This window comes from Tachyglossus aculeatus, chromosome 1, assembly GCF_015852505.1.
Source record: "Tachyglossus aculeatus isolate mTacAcu1 chromosome 1, mTacAcu1.pri, whole genome shotgun sequence".
In the NCBI taxonomy this organism is placed as follows: Eukaryota; Metazoa; Chordata; class Mammalia; order Monotremata; family Tachyglossidae; genus Tachyglossus; species Tachyglossus aculeatus.
In genome coordinates, this window is record NC_052066.1 from 139,270,213 (window position 1) to 139,283,061 (window position 12,849).

General features: G+C 43.6%; 1 protein-coding gene across 1 annotated transcript in view; it reads right to left on the reverse strand.

Annotated features, from left to right (window-relative positions):
* Positions 1 to 861: 861 nt before the first annotated feature.
* The window catches only part of HNRNPLL (heterogeneous nuclear ribonucleoprotein L like), a 48,412-nt gene continuing 36,424 nt past the window's right edge, over positions 862 to 12,849 (reverse strand). Inside the window, exons 7-13 of the mRNA XM_038750655.1 lie at positions 12,271 to 12,342; positions 8,754 to 8,971; positions 7,183 to 7,304; positions 5,068 to 5,269; positions 4,558 to 4,615; positions 4,370 to 4,468; positions 862 to 1,683 (exon numbers count right to left, since the gene is read on the reverse strand). Coding sequence (XP_038606583.1) covers positions 1,628 to 1,683; positions 4,370 to 4,468; positions 4,558 to 4,615; positions 5,068 to 5,269; positions 7,183 to 7,304; positions 8,754 to 8,971; positions 12,271 to 12,342 — 827 coding nt within the window. The 3' untranslated portion in view covers positions 862 to 1,627. The remainder of the gene's footprint in view (positions 1,684 to 4,369; positions 4,469 to 4,557; positions 4,616 to 5,067; positions 5,270 to 7,182; positions 7,305 to 8,753; positions 8,972 to 12,270; positions 12,343 to 12,849) is intronic.

Below are 12,849 nucleotides of genomic sequence, written 5' to 3' on the forward strand. Positions count from 1 at the left end.
CGACCGGACAGGGGACCGACCAGCTGAAATGACCGTGCTGTTAGAGTCCCCGGTGCATTAAATCTGCCCCGTTGCCACCTCCCACCCCCTTGGACAGAGGGAAAATATGCAGCATGTGGCAGTGACTCAACTTAAGATCATATAACTGTGCGCCTTGGAAGAGTCTTTATAGAGCTACAGTTCACAATGCAACGACGGTTTGCTTTCCTTTGCTTAATTTTTTTTTAAGTTTGCAGGAAAACCTGGTTGAACAGTTAAAAAAAACAACCCACCTCGTGCACAGATTCTACCCCTTTTCTAGATTAGAAAATGTTTGGGTTAAGTTTCAATTTGCACATTAGCAGCCCTTTTCGCTGGCTGAGTTTAACAGCTGCAGACATGTGAAAGGCAGCCCGCTCTATCCCAGTGACAGTTCTTTTCCTTCGTTCAGGTAGAGTATTCCAGTACACGGCATCCTGCCTGCGACCCTAATAACCTCCTCGGAGAAGAGGAGTAGCTAGACAATGGTTAGACCAAAGTGAAAAGTCTATTTACCTGAAGTAAAGCAAACACCAGGAAAAAAATCCACTGCTAATGTTTGTAAAGCTCTGAACAAACTTTGTTTTTTGGGTTTTTTTTTTTTTTGGGGGGGGGGGGGGACAGAGGAAGAGGAGGAGGAAGAGGGGACACCTAACCAAAAGTTGAGATTCTAAACATTATACTCAAGTGCAAAGGGCATAGAAAACAAGCTCCTTTTGAGTGTGATTCTCCCACGTAAGGAATTAACTCCATTTGCTCATATCAAAATTATCAATCCTGAGGGCTTGAAGGTCCGCGTGGGATTTAAGGGCAACATGCAGTCAATGAGGATGAACACATAACTCAATGTTGAAACTTTAATTATAAAACCCCCAAACTGGGACTAGCAACAGATGTCAATACAAATGAACTAGCACGTCAATACAAATGAACAATGGTTTCAAAAAAAAAAAAACAACAACAAAACAACAGCAACAAAAAAACCACCACCAATTTAAATAAGTTTGAGAGCACACTGTACAAATTGTACCCACGTGTCTGTTAACCTTTTTGGAAATATAAAATCGACCAAGTCTGCAGTACTTCAATTCATCATGTGCAAGGTTATCCTGAAACCTGATTAAACGCACTTTATAAATACAAGTTATGTTTATCATGGATAAATCCAACATAGTTAAATACCTAAACGTATAACAGGAATTCTACCATATTAAGATGCAATACTTCCACCTGCAAATTAATTTCAATCGCAAAGGAAACATACTTGCAGATCTTTAATATTTAGAATGCAAATATATTTTCAATTGTGGAACAAAACAACCATAGTGATAAGATTAGAAACAGTGTATATAATTGCATAATCTACAAAGGGATTGTAGATACTCTACACGTGTAGTTATTCTATTTTAATGAAAACAATTTAATACTTAAGCTTACATCAAAATCTACTTGAGGCAAAAAAAACCTGTTTATTTTTCAACGAGATACAAATCTTAAATCAAAGTGAGCAAGGCAACATCAGATCAACCACTTGAGATGGTGACATCTACTTTTTGAAACTGCAAAAGAAAGCTGAACGTGGTTCCTATCATGTTACCTTCTTCTCTCTTTATAAATGGGATGAAGTAGAGAAACAAAGCTTCAACGTGTAGGGGTTGGAACCATCTGCAGAAAACAAAAGCAGGACAGATTTCACTCTGCTAGAGCCCCAGGTGTTTTCAGAACCCCTCAGATAATAATAATAATAATAATAATAATAATAATAATAATAATAATAATAATAACAATAATGGCATTTGTTAAGCGCTTACTATGTGCAAAGCACTGTTCTAAGCGCTGGGGAGGGGAAACAAGGTAATGAGGTTGTCCCATGTGGGGCTCACAGTCTTAATCCCCATTTTACAGATGAGGCAACGGAAGCTCAGAGAAGTTAAGTGACTTACCCAAGGTCACACAGCAGACATGTGGCGGAGCCAGGATTCGAACCTATGATCTCTGACTCCAAAGCCCGAGCTCTTTCCACTGAGCCACGCTTATTGTATCCCCAAATAATACGAAAAATAACAATTGTGGTATTTGATAAGCGTTTACTATGTTGAAGTGCCGGGGTAGATCCACAGCAACTGGGGGCCCTGTCCCACATGGGGCTCACAGTGTAAGGAAGGAGAATCCCCATTTCACAGTTGAGGAAACTGAGGCACAGAGAACTTAAGTGACTTGCCCAAGACTGCACAGCAGGCAAGGCGCAGAGCTGGGATTAGAACCCAGGTCCTCTTACTCCCAGGCCTGCGCTCTCCCCATCAGGCCGCACTACTTCTCGTCCCCTCGTTTGGTGAGTTTGGGGATGAGGAATCATCATCATCATCAATCGTATTTACTGAGCGCTTACTGTGTGCAGAGCACTGTACTAAGCGCTTGGGAAGTACAAATTGGCAACTTATATGAAAAAGGAGATCGAAGTCAATGCCGTGGCATTGAGGCAGCGGGCCATCACCTCTGCTCCACGGATCTGAGCCTTGGCAAGGGATTCCCCACCCACAAGGATCCTAAATCCCAGCTCCTCAGGGCGGTTCTCGCTAACACCACTCGGATAAAGGCGTGACATCCAGTCAGTCCCCCGTCACTTAGGGACCATCTCCTTCTACTCCTCCACCGTTTCCCTTGTAGTTTATTTCTTATGTCTGTCTCCCCCTCTAGTCTGTAAGTTCCTCGTGGGCAGAGATTGAGTCTCTCAATTCTACTGCATTGCTCTTTCCCAAGCACTTAGCAGAGTGCTCTGCACACGGTAAATAATCAAGAGATACCACTGACTGACCGACTGACTGAATGATGCAGCTCTGCACCCGAGACTGGTCGATTTGATCCTGGAGCAGAGCGAGGATTTGCCTGGAGTGTCCACCCCACCCATTTAGGGGGTCCACCCCACAAGGCTTCTCCGAGTCTACCCCTAAAAAACACCCCCACTGTCGGTACCTCCTTTCGCTTGCTTTGCAGAGACACAATGGCAACTGCCTTTCTGACCGGCTGATCATCTGAGAAGGGAATGCGAGCAAACCTGCTCGCCACTCTTGGGTGCAGACCCCCCCAAATCGAAGTGGCTGCTGAAAGCTGCAGAACAACAACATCTGCAGAACCGAAGACACAAGCTCCCAGAGAACGCAGAAGACATTTTATGAATATTCTTCTAGAGAACCCAAAACATGGGGGAGCAATCAAATATCTGTGCTTATCCTTAATCTTTAATTTGTGCTTATCTTTGAGAAGCAGCAAGGTCTAGAGGACAGTCTTTTAGACTGTGAGTCCACTGTTGGGTAGGGATTGTCTCTATATGTTGCCAACTTGTACTTCCCAAGCGCTTAGTACAGTGCTCTGCACACAGTAAGCGCTCAATAAATACGATTGATGATGATGATGATGACAGAGCCCAGGCCTGGGAGTCTGAAGGACCAGAGTTCTAATCCCTGCTCTGCTGCTTATCTGCCGTGTGACCTTGGGCAAGACTATTCACTTCTCCGGGCCTCAGTTACCTCATCTGTAAAATGGAGATTAGAAGTGTGAGACCCATGTGGGACAGGAACTGTGTCCAACCCGATTTCCATGTATCCACTTCAGCACTTAGTACAGTGCACCCATGTGGGACAGGAACTGTGTCCAACCCGATTTCCATGTATCCACTTCAGCACTTAGTACAGTGCACCCATATGGGACAGGAACTGTGTCCAACCCGATTTCCATGTATCCACTTCAGCACTTAGTACAGTGCCTGGCACATAGTAAGTGCTTAAATACCATAATCACAATTATAATCATTAATAATAATAATGATAATGGTATTTGTTACTATGTGCAAAGCACTGTTCTAAGCGCTGGGGAGATACAAGGTGATCAGGTTGTCCCACGTGGGGCTCACAGTCTTAATCCCCATTTTACAGATGAGGGAACTGAGGCACAGAAGTGAAGTGACTTGCCCAAAGTCAAACAGCTGACAATTGGCGGGGATCTTTCCACTGAGCCACGGAACCTGTCTCATCTCTAACTTTGAAACCCAAGTCACCCTGCTTTTAAATAGTGTATATTCTTTGGAGTTACTCAGCAGTAATACGCAGAATTTTGAAGGGGTACTGCTATCTCTAGCTGAGCTGTTCAAAGCTGGCCTCGGGAGCGCTAGCAACAAGACCAAAGAGAGGGCATTTACCATGCTAAAACGATTAAGAACACAAGCAGAGTGGACTGCAAAACTAAAAGTTTGGCTTTTACGCTACATCAGGAGAAAATTCCGCAAATTTCTCCCTCGACACCTGCACCAATTCCAAGTCTGACATTACAATCAAATGAAAAGAATTTTACTTACTTGGAACTCTTATCTGGTAGTGATTGAGTGCAGTTAGGGCTTCTACAGCATCCGTCTTGCACTCCCACTCCAGCAGCCCGGAAAGTGTTTTGGCTGAAGCTGTCAAAGACAGAATGCGACTGCCGTCACCTGCTGCGATGGACAGCTCAGAGAATTTCACTTTGGAAACGGAGGGAATGCTTACTTACGTTTTGCATCAAACACTTTGTATTTGATAAATGTGAGAACCTCATGGTCACTACACAACTGTCACAGAAACAGAAACAAAAACATTACGAAGGGTTCTTTGACGAGGCGGCTAAGTACGTGAACCTTGCGCAGGAAGTGGGCGGCATACTCAGTGTTGGTTAAGACCAACGGCAGTACCATGCAAAATTTGGTCTCTGACGGGTCACCATGAAGCACGGTGAGACCCTTTGGATGGTTTCACTTCTTGACATCGATCCTTGTGGTCACGGATGGGCCGACCACCGAACACCCCAGCTTTGAGAACTCATTTTGGACTTTTCATCTAGAGGGGATATCTGCCCTCTTCTTGATGCTATTGCTATTTCCATCTCGTTAAGCTACCCCTGATTTTCACGCAGGGCGCAGAATGGACTCAAATGATCAAGGCCTTGGACTAGACAGTTTTCCACCTGCACAGGCTTTAAAAAATACGAAAACACCTATTTAATATTTCGGGAGTCAATTCCTACCTTTGTGAAGGTCTCTTCCGTCACACACAATGGAACGTTATAATAATGCAGCACGCAAGAGGGTGGCTGGATGATATTCTTGGACGCTTGGCCAGCACTTGTAAAGCGATTATTCTTGCTCATGGCAAAATCCTTGTAGCTACTCGTACCATCCTCCAGCTCAAATATTTGACTTGGAACAACAGAGTGCTGCTTAGACACACTGGGGATTGAGGGGAAAAGAAAAAGAAAAAAGTCCCCATATCTAGTTAGATTTTAAAAAAGCAGCCAAGACCATCGAGCAATCAGCCAGTGATATTTACCGAGCACTGTACTAAGTGCTTGTGAGAGTACAATAACAGACTGGTAGACACTTTTGCTGCCCACAAGGGACTTACAGGCTATAAGGGAGACAGATATTAATAATTTATAATACAGAATTTCTAGATATGTACCTAAGTGCTGTGGGGTAAAGGCGAGGCAAATATCAAACGCCTAAAGGTCTCAGATCCAAGTACACAGATGATACAGAAGGGAGAGTGAGCCAGGGAAAAGAGGGCTTAGTTGGAGAAGTCCTCTTGGAAATGTGACCATAATAAGTCTTTGAAGGTGGGGAGAGTGGCGGTCTGGCATAAATTGAGGGGGAGGGTGTTCCAAGTCAGAGGGAGGACGTGAGAAAGGGGTCAGCAGCAAGACAGGTGAGATCAGGGCACAGAGAGCAAACTGGTGCTAGAAGAGTGAAGTGAGTGGGCTGCGCTGAAGTAGACCGGTGAGGTAAAATAGGATGGGGAGAGCGGATCGAGTGCTTTAAAGCCGGTGGTGAGGAGTTTCTGTTTGGAGCAGAGTCTGACGGGCAACTACTGGAGGTGCATGACGAGTGCGGAGGTAAGGACTGAACATTTTTGGAGAAAAACAATTCAGGCAGCACTGCTAAGTGTGGAGAGGCAGGAGGTACGGAGGTCAGTAAGAAAGCTGAGGCAGGAGTCAAGGCGGGATAGGATAAGCGCCTGGATCGGCATAGTAGCAATGTGGATGGAGAGGAAAGGGCTGTTTTTAGTGATGTTGTACAGATAGACCTGACAGGATTTGGTGACAGATTGAATGGGAAAGAGGAGTCAAGGGCACCGCCAAGGTTATGAGCTTGTGAGACAGGGAGGATAGCGGTACTGTTTACAGACAGGGGTCAGATAGGGCTTAGGTGGGAAGATAAGGAGTTCTGTTTTGGACAGGTTTATTTTGAGGTATCAGCAGGACATCCAGGTAGAGATGCCCGGAAGGCAGGAGGAAACGTGAGACTGCCGAGAGGGAGAGTGGTCAAGACTGGAGATGGAGATTTGGGAATCATCTGCATAGAGACGATTCATTTCATTTCTTTTCTCAGATTGTTATAAGGCTAAACCAACTCACCAACGGTGTTTGTAGAAACAAAAACCAGATTCCAGAAACAGAGCAAACATGGACCTCATGTTCAGAAAAACTCATACTGACTGACTGGTCCAGAGGAGGAGAAAGTGGGTAATGCATATGCAGGAACATGAGTTTAAAGATTTGTCCAACGCTGGGAAAGCAACTTGGGTAAGTAAACTAGCTGCCCCTTCTTCATCAAACCCCTCAACAGAGCAAAGTGATGGGAGGGGATAATACTAAGATCTTGGTCAAAGCCATGCACACACAACAACTGTTCTAGCCAGATAGATGGGTACTGTCAGGAGAACTTTCCCTAATTCCCATCAATGTTTTATCCAAAGCATATAATGAAAACACATGTAGTGAGAGAGCTGACTGTACAGTAACTCGTTCTAGTTCTGATCACCCATTGATAACTACTACAGTTATCCTACTAGTCAGGTAATTTCTCTCTGAGCCATTCCTCATATTTGAATACTTTCCACCAACTTAAATATTGACAAAGTAAAAGCGATCGATTTTAACATGCAAGGAAACTGATCTGAACTGCACACCCTGCTGTTTTACTTCGAATGCTTCAATTTGGAAAAATCTCTAGTTTCAAGCACGCTTAGAGTTTTTATGCAAAGGCCGACAAACACTCAGAACCGCAGCATTATTTGGCACCACAGGTTGCCTCACTAAAGTCACGCAGCACTATTATGAAAGTGAAAATGATCATATAGTTACCAAACATTGAGTCTTTTTCCAAATAATTTAACATTATTGAGGTGGGTGACAGCTCTTTCTACAGCATATTCATCCCCCATTTCTACCAGTGCGGTACCAGGAATGGTCTTCATAAATTTGACCTGTAAAGAAAATATCCAAAGTAACCAGGTAAATCACGGCCGTTGGACCAGTCCAGCACATTGCAACAGTCTTTGAACTGAAGAGAGTAATGAGGCCAAATCCCAAAGCAGCAAACCCTTCTGAATACAAACCAATTCCCACTGACAAACCATTCAATAGTCTTTAACTTCTTGCAAGAGTAGCCACAATCCAGCAGTAAGTGGCTGGCATTAGAAACCAACTCTAATTCTGACTTTATCAGACACCTCAGACGAGTTGCAACCTCAACTTATTAATGCCCACCCCCCCCCCCCCACACCTCACATAAATTCTGGAAGTAACATATTTATGACTCTAATGTACTGCATTACATGGTTCCTGAGTTTAAATATAACAGAAAAATAGTTGTAGCTGAATTATTTCAAAAGGCATTAAATTCAAATTAATTGTAGTTGACAAACCAGTGCGCTGCTTGATTTCTTTTAAGTCAAAATTTATATTCTTGACAACTTAATATTCACTCACAAACTTGAGTCTAATATATCATGCCAGGGAGAAAAACGTATATAGCATGGACGTCACGAAATGTCCAAAGAAATATGTATCATAACCATGAATACAACTCAAAGATATTATCAGTTTATATTAAATGTCTTGTGATTGTCCACATGACCGTGAATATACCTCATTAAAGATATTATCAGTTTATATTAAATGTCTTGTGATTGTCCACATGAAAGAAATTGGTTCTGGCAGCAAAGAGACGTAGAGGAGAACTGGAGTTCAATTAATCAAACAGCAGGCCGTGGAATTTATTATTATTATTATTATTATGACCGTGAATGCTCTGTGCTTCTCACTTCTATTCCTGAGCACTCAGAAAATCGGAAGTGACTTTACAACCCAAATGAAACCCACATGGGTCTTGTCACACAACAGCAGGGTAAAATCCGAACAGAAAGAGGAAAAAAAAAAAAAAGAGAGACTGACTTGGTAAAAATCCCAAATCCCAGATAGGAAGAAAATCAGGACTACTATTGTAAGTGCCCGCCAGCCAAACTAAAGGGCAGAAAATCATCCACCACTCACAATTCTTACCATGTGGATTCTAGCTGTCGACTGTGTAATATAAAAGGCTCTCCTGGCTCTACCTGAGGATCTTCGTTAAGAGAACTATTCCTCACTCTCCTTGAATCCCCAAAGCCCACCACTGACATCGAGACTCTGTTTTAATCTGTGTGCGCAAGTGGCCCTACAAAATGATATGTGACAATGTCCCTTATGCACGGCGTCCTTGCGCACAGCTGCATTTGTTACCTCATCCTCCACAACTGACCAGGTGGACTGTTTGGGGGAAGAGGTTCTCGCGCCCGTGTCAGATTCGGGATTCCTGGTTTGGATGGCTGAGAAGCCACGGGGCCTATTCCTAGCTTCCTAACTAGACAGACAGAGAGACGTTTAAGTTTTACCTTTTCGATATTTCCATATAAGCAGAACAAGTTGAAGACCCTTGAGCAGTTCATCTTTAGTTGATGCAGCCCACTAACCATAACCACTGAGCCAGAGGGGTTTCCCCCATGCATGTAGGAGGAGGAGGCCTGGGGGAGTGGATAGGCAACAAGCTCAGGTGTATCTCGAGAGCCCATTCGGTAACGGCTCGGTAAGGGCAATAGTGGGCCATGGGATCCTACAAAAATGGTGAAAAGACAGACTTATTACTTATTCCTTTTGCAAATACAGGTTTCTCTCACCAACCGATGATTAGCCAAGAGGACCACAGGATCCCCAGCATTAGTCACAGTGACTGAAGTCCCGTAAAGTTTGTGAAAGTCTAAAATGAACGTCCGAAGCCTGGTAGTCATTTGCCGTTCCTAGTTGCAGGGGAAAATCAGTGACAGTAACTGTTTAGAGCTCGATGTTGCCATAGTATGGTAGGAGTCCCCCCCAATCCCACTGTGCTTTGTGCTAATCCTGTATCAATGCTCAATTGACCGAACAATGGAATTTACTGAGCACTTACCGCGAGCAGAGCTCTGTACTAAGCGCTCAAGAGAGTACAGTACAACAGAATTAGCGTTCACCGCTCACAACGAGCTTACTCAGCAAACTGTAACAGTGAGTTTTAAACAGTCCCAATTCATTTTCCCTATGAAATGCACATAAACAGCAAAGTACTGTGGGACCTGAGCAGCGCCAGCCTGAGATGACTGGCAGCATTATTTACAGTCACAGAAAACTGCGGCTACTCTGGACTGAACACTATGTTAGTTAAACGGTAAACAGAATAGTGAACAGAATACTGACCATGGACACTCAAGATTACAGTTAGCGAAAGAAACCTGTATTCTTGTGGTACATTTCAGTAAAAGTAACACTCCAAAATGCCCAGTAGGTAGCCACGGAAGTGCAGATAAATTCTTGGGTTCACCTAACTACAAAAACAAAAAGTGGTCTGTGCAATGTGATAATTAGAAGGATTGTGTAAGGAGTCAAAGCAAAACGCACCGACAAACTTATGATCTGTAGGACTACCCACCCCACAGTTGGAAAAATAGATTCTCATTATCAAACCCGACAACTCAGTGGAGGTGAGAGAGGGAGAGACTGAGGGGGAGAAAGAGACAGAGACGGGGGAGAGAGACAGAAAGATGGAAAGGGACGGGAAGAGACAAAGAGAGACAGAGAGATGGAGAGAAAACTACAGGCAGATACACGGAGAGAGAGACAGAGACAAGGGGAGAGACACAGAGAGAAGCAGTGTGGCTCAGTGGAAAGAGCACGGGCTGGGGAGTCGGAGGTCATGGGTTCTAATCCTGGCTCCGCCACTTGTCAGCTGTGTGACTTTGGGCAAGTCACTTCACTTCTCTGAGCCTCAGTTCCCTCATCTGGAAAACGGGGACTGACTGTGAGCCCCACGTGGGGCAATCTGATCACCTCGTATCCTCCCCAGCACTTAGAACAGTGCTTAGCATATAGTAAGCGCTTAACAAATGCCATTATTATTATTATTAGCCCAGAAGTGAAATTTGCCCGGCTCGTGTGTCATCCCCAAAGCCACCTGTAGCATTTCGAAACATGTCAATTTATATATTTCACTTTATGACTTCTCCACAACCTTGTTATTTCCAACTGAATCTGTGTTTCCTCCTGCTTCCTCCACTTGCATACAGTTTGTGTCCGACTCTGTCCTCCATTGGGTTCTAAGCCCCTCGAGGGCAGGGGTGATGTCTTTTTCTTTTACTTTTATTGACCTTTCCTGGGCATTTGGACCAGTAACATTTATTAGTGCAGTGCACCACACTAGATCCTTGGGAAGTAAAGCCATGATAAAGTGGCACATTCCCAGCCCACAAGGAGCTCACACTCTAACAGGGGAGACAAAACACAAATACATTTCAACTGCAGTGGTCAAAATAAATTGAGTGGATGTATATATATACACGAGTGCTTCACAGACTGTAAATGAGCCTATACAATCCACAACGCTCCGCACTGAGTAGGGATTCAATAAATACTGACTGACTGGTCCGGAGGAGGAGAAAGTGGGTAATGCATATCCAGGAACATGAGTTTAAAGATTTGTCCAACGCTGGGAAAGCAATTTAGGTATGTAAACTAACTGCCCCTTCTTCATCAAACCTCAACAGAGCAAAGTGATAGGAGGGGAAACTACAAATAGAATTCTACGGGCTAATTATCTGGCTTTTTCAGGAGTGGAGAGGCCCACATCTAAAATATCCTCAACAAGGAAGTTTGTCACGGAGTCGCTAGTAAACAAACACACTGAAAGGAGTGGGAAATAAAGCCATGATAAAGTGGCACATTCCCCAGTGCTCACTGGGGAAAAGAAGAAAAAGTCCACAGGAGTATGGCAAGCCTCCACGGAAAAGACAAATAAGGAGGTCCATGAAACTATCCCATCGATCCTAGGTGTGAACTTACCCAAATTTCAAAAACTAAGGAAACTGAAGATCTCGCTGCTTTGTGGACTACCGGTCTTTATACTTGCCCTTCAAACCTCAAGCACAAGGAAGGACCTACTGCTAAAAACTGCAGCTCAACTGACAGAAAAGCAGTGTGGTTTAGTGGAAAGACATGGGAGTTGGAGGATCTCAGTTCTAATCCCGAATCCTCCGCTTGTGGGCTGTGTGACCTTGGGTAAGTCACCTTCTCTGCCTCAGTTATACCTCATCTGTAAAATGGGGATTAAGACGGTGAGCTCTATGAGGGTCAGGGACTGTGTCCAACTTGATTATCTTGCATCAACCACAGCACTTAGTACAGGGCCTGGTACATAGTAAGTGCTCAACAAATATTACATATGCATATCTGTATATATATATATATATATATGGAGAGAGAGAGAGAGAGAGAGAGAGAGAGAGAGAGAGAGAGATCTATATATGCACTTTTTTTAAAAAAAAAAGGCATTTCTATAATAGGTCAAAATACTGTCTCAGGTTCTGTTTCCCAACCTTGGATAAAATGTATTCATCATGTTGGTGTTTTGGGGCTAGATTATCACCCAGAACCCTGGGTGAATAAAGTAAGGTTGAACCATCACTTGTCACTGGCGAGGTTATTAACAGACTGCAGAAAGCAGAGAAGAAAACAGAGACAAGCCGCCCCCGCTAATCTCAGAAGGTCAAAAGCCAAAGAAATAAATTTCCTGAGATGTTCTAGGGAAAGCAAAGTCCTTAAAACACTACGGTTCCCTAGCTGACTTAAAAGTGTCAGGATTTAAATATTTACGGACGAGTACCGGGGCTGAAACCATAGGAAATCGTATTCAAGGCCCACCGAGAAGCAGGTCAGAAGAGTTCCGACACAAGTACCACTAAAAAGACAGGGGACAAGCCATTCTGCCACCAATTTAACTGAAATCCCATTCTGTATCTCCACAGCTATAAAAACCGCAAGGCCAGATCCATTTAATCGGAGACTAGGAAAAGGCAGGCTTCCTTGTGCCTTGGAAAACTTACTTACCATAGCCATCATGTCTAAAGGATGAAGGGTGCTCTCCCAAAATCGCCTGCCTCTGGCGACCCTTTCCTCTATCTGACACAGAAGTAGAAAAGCAGTTTTAACAATGGGAGATGCAGACCCGAACACTTGACTTGAGCTCTCACTTTGAACATACGTTAGCATTACAATTCAAAGAAAAGGTTTCGATTCTTGGTTATCTTTAAACATCCATTCAAAGCAGATTTAAACACAAGTCATAGGTGTAGAACTCCAAAGGTTGCGAAAAAGCTTCATCTGGCTAACATGTTCCGTATAACTTGAATATTGTTTGGCAACTACAAGATACAGACACACTTAATCTAAGGGAAGACTGGATAATTTTCAGAAAGTGAAGGTACACAAAACTACAGGTTAACACTGTACAGAAGGCTTTACCTAGGCATGTTTTAAAAACAAGCTGTAAGGGCAGTACTTTTGAAAGACAGTACCTGAATCATACTATTAGCTTCAACAGCAACACAGTTTCAAAGTGGGCTTCTTTCAAGAAGTTTCAGCATAAGCCAACAACAACCTGTGTTACATGGTTTCACAATCAGTAAA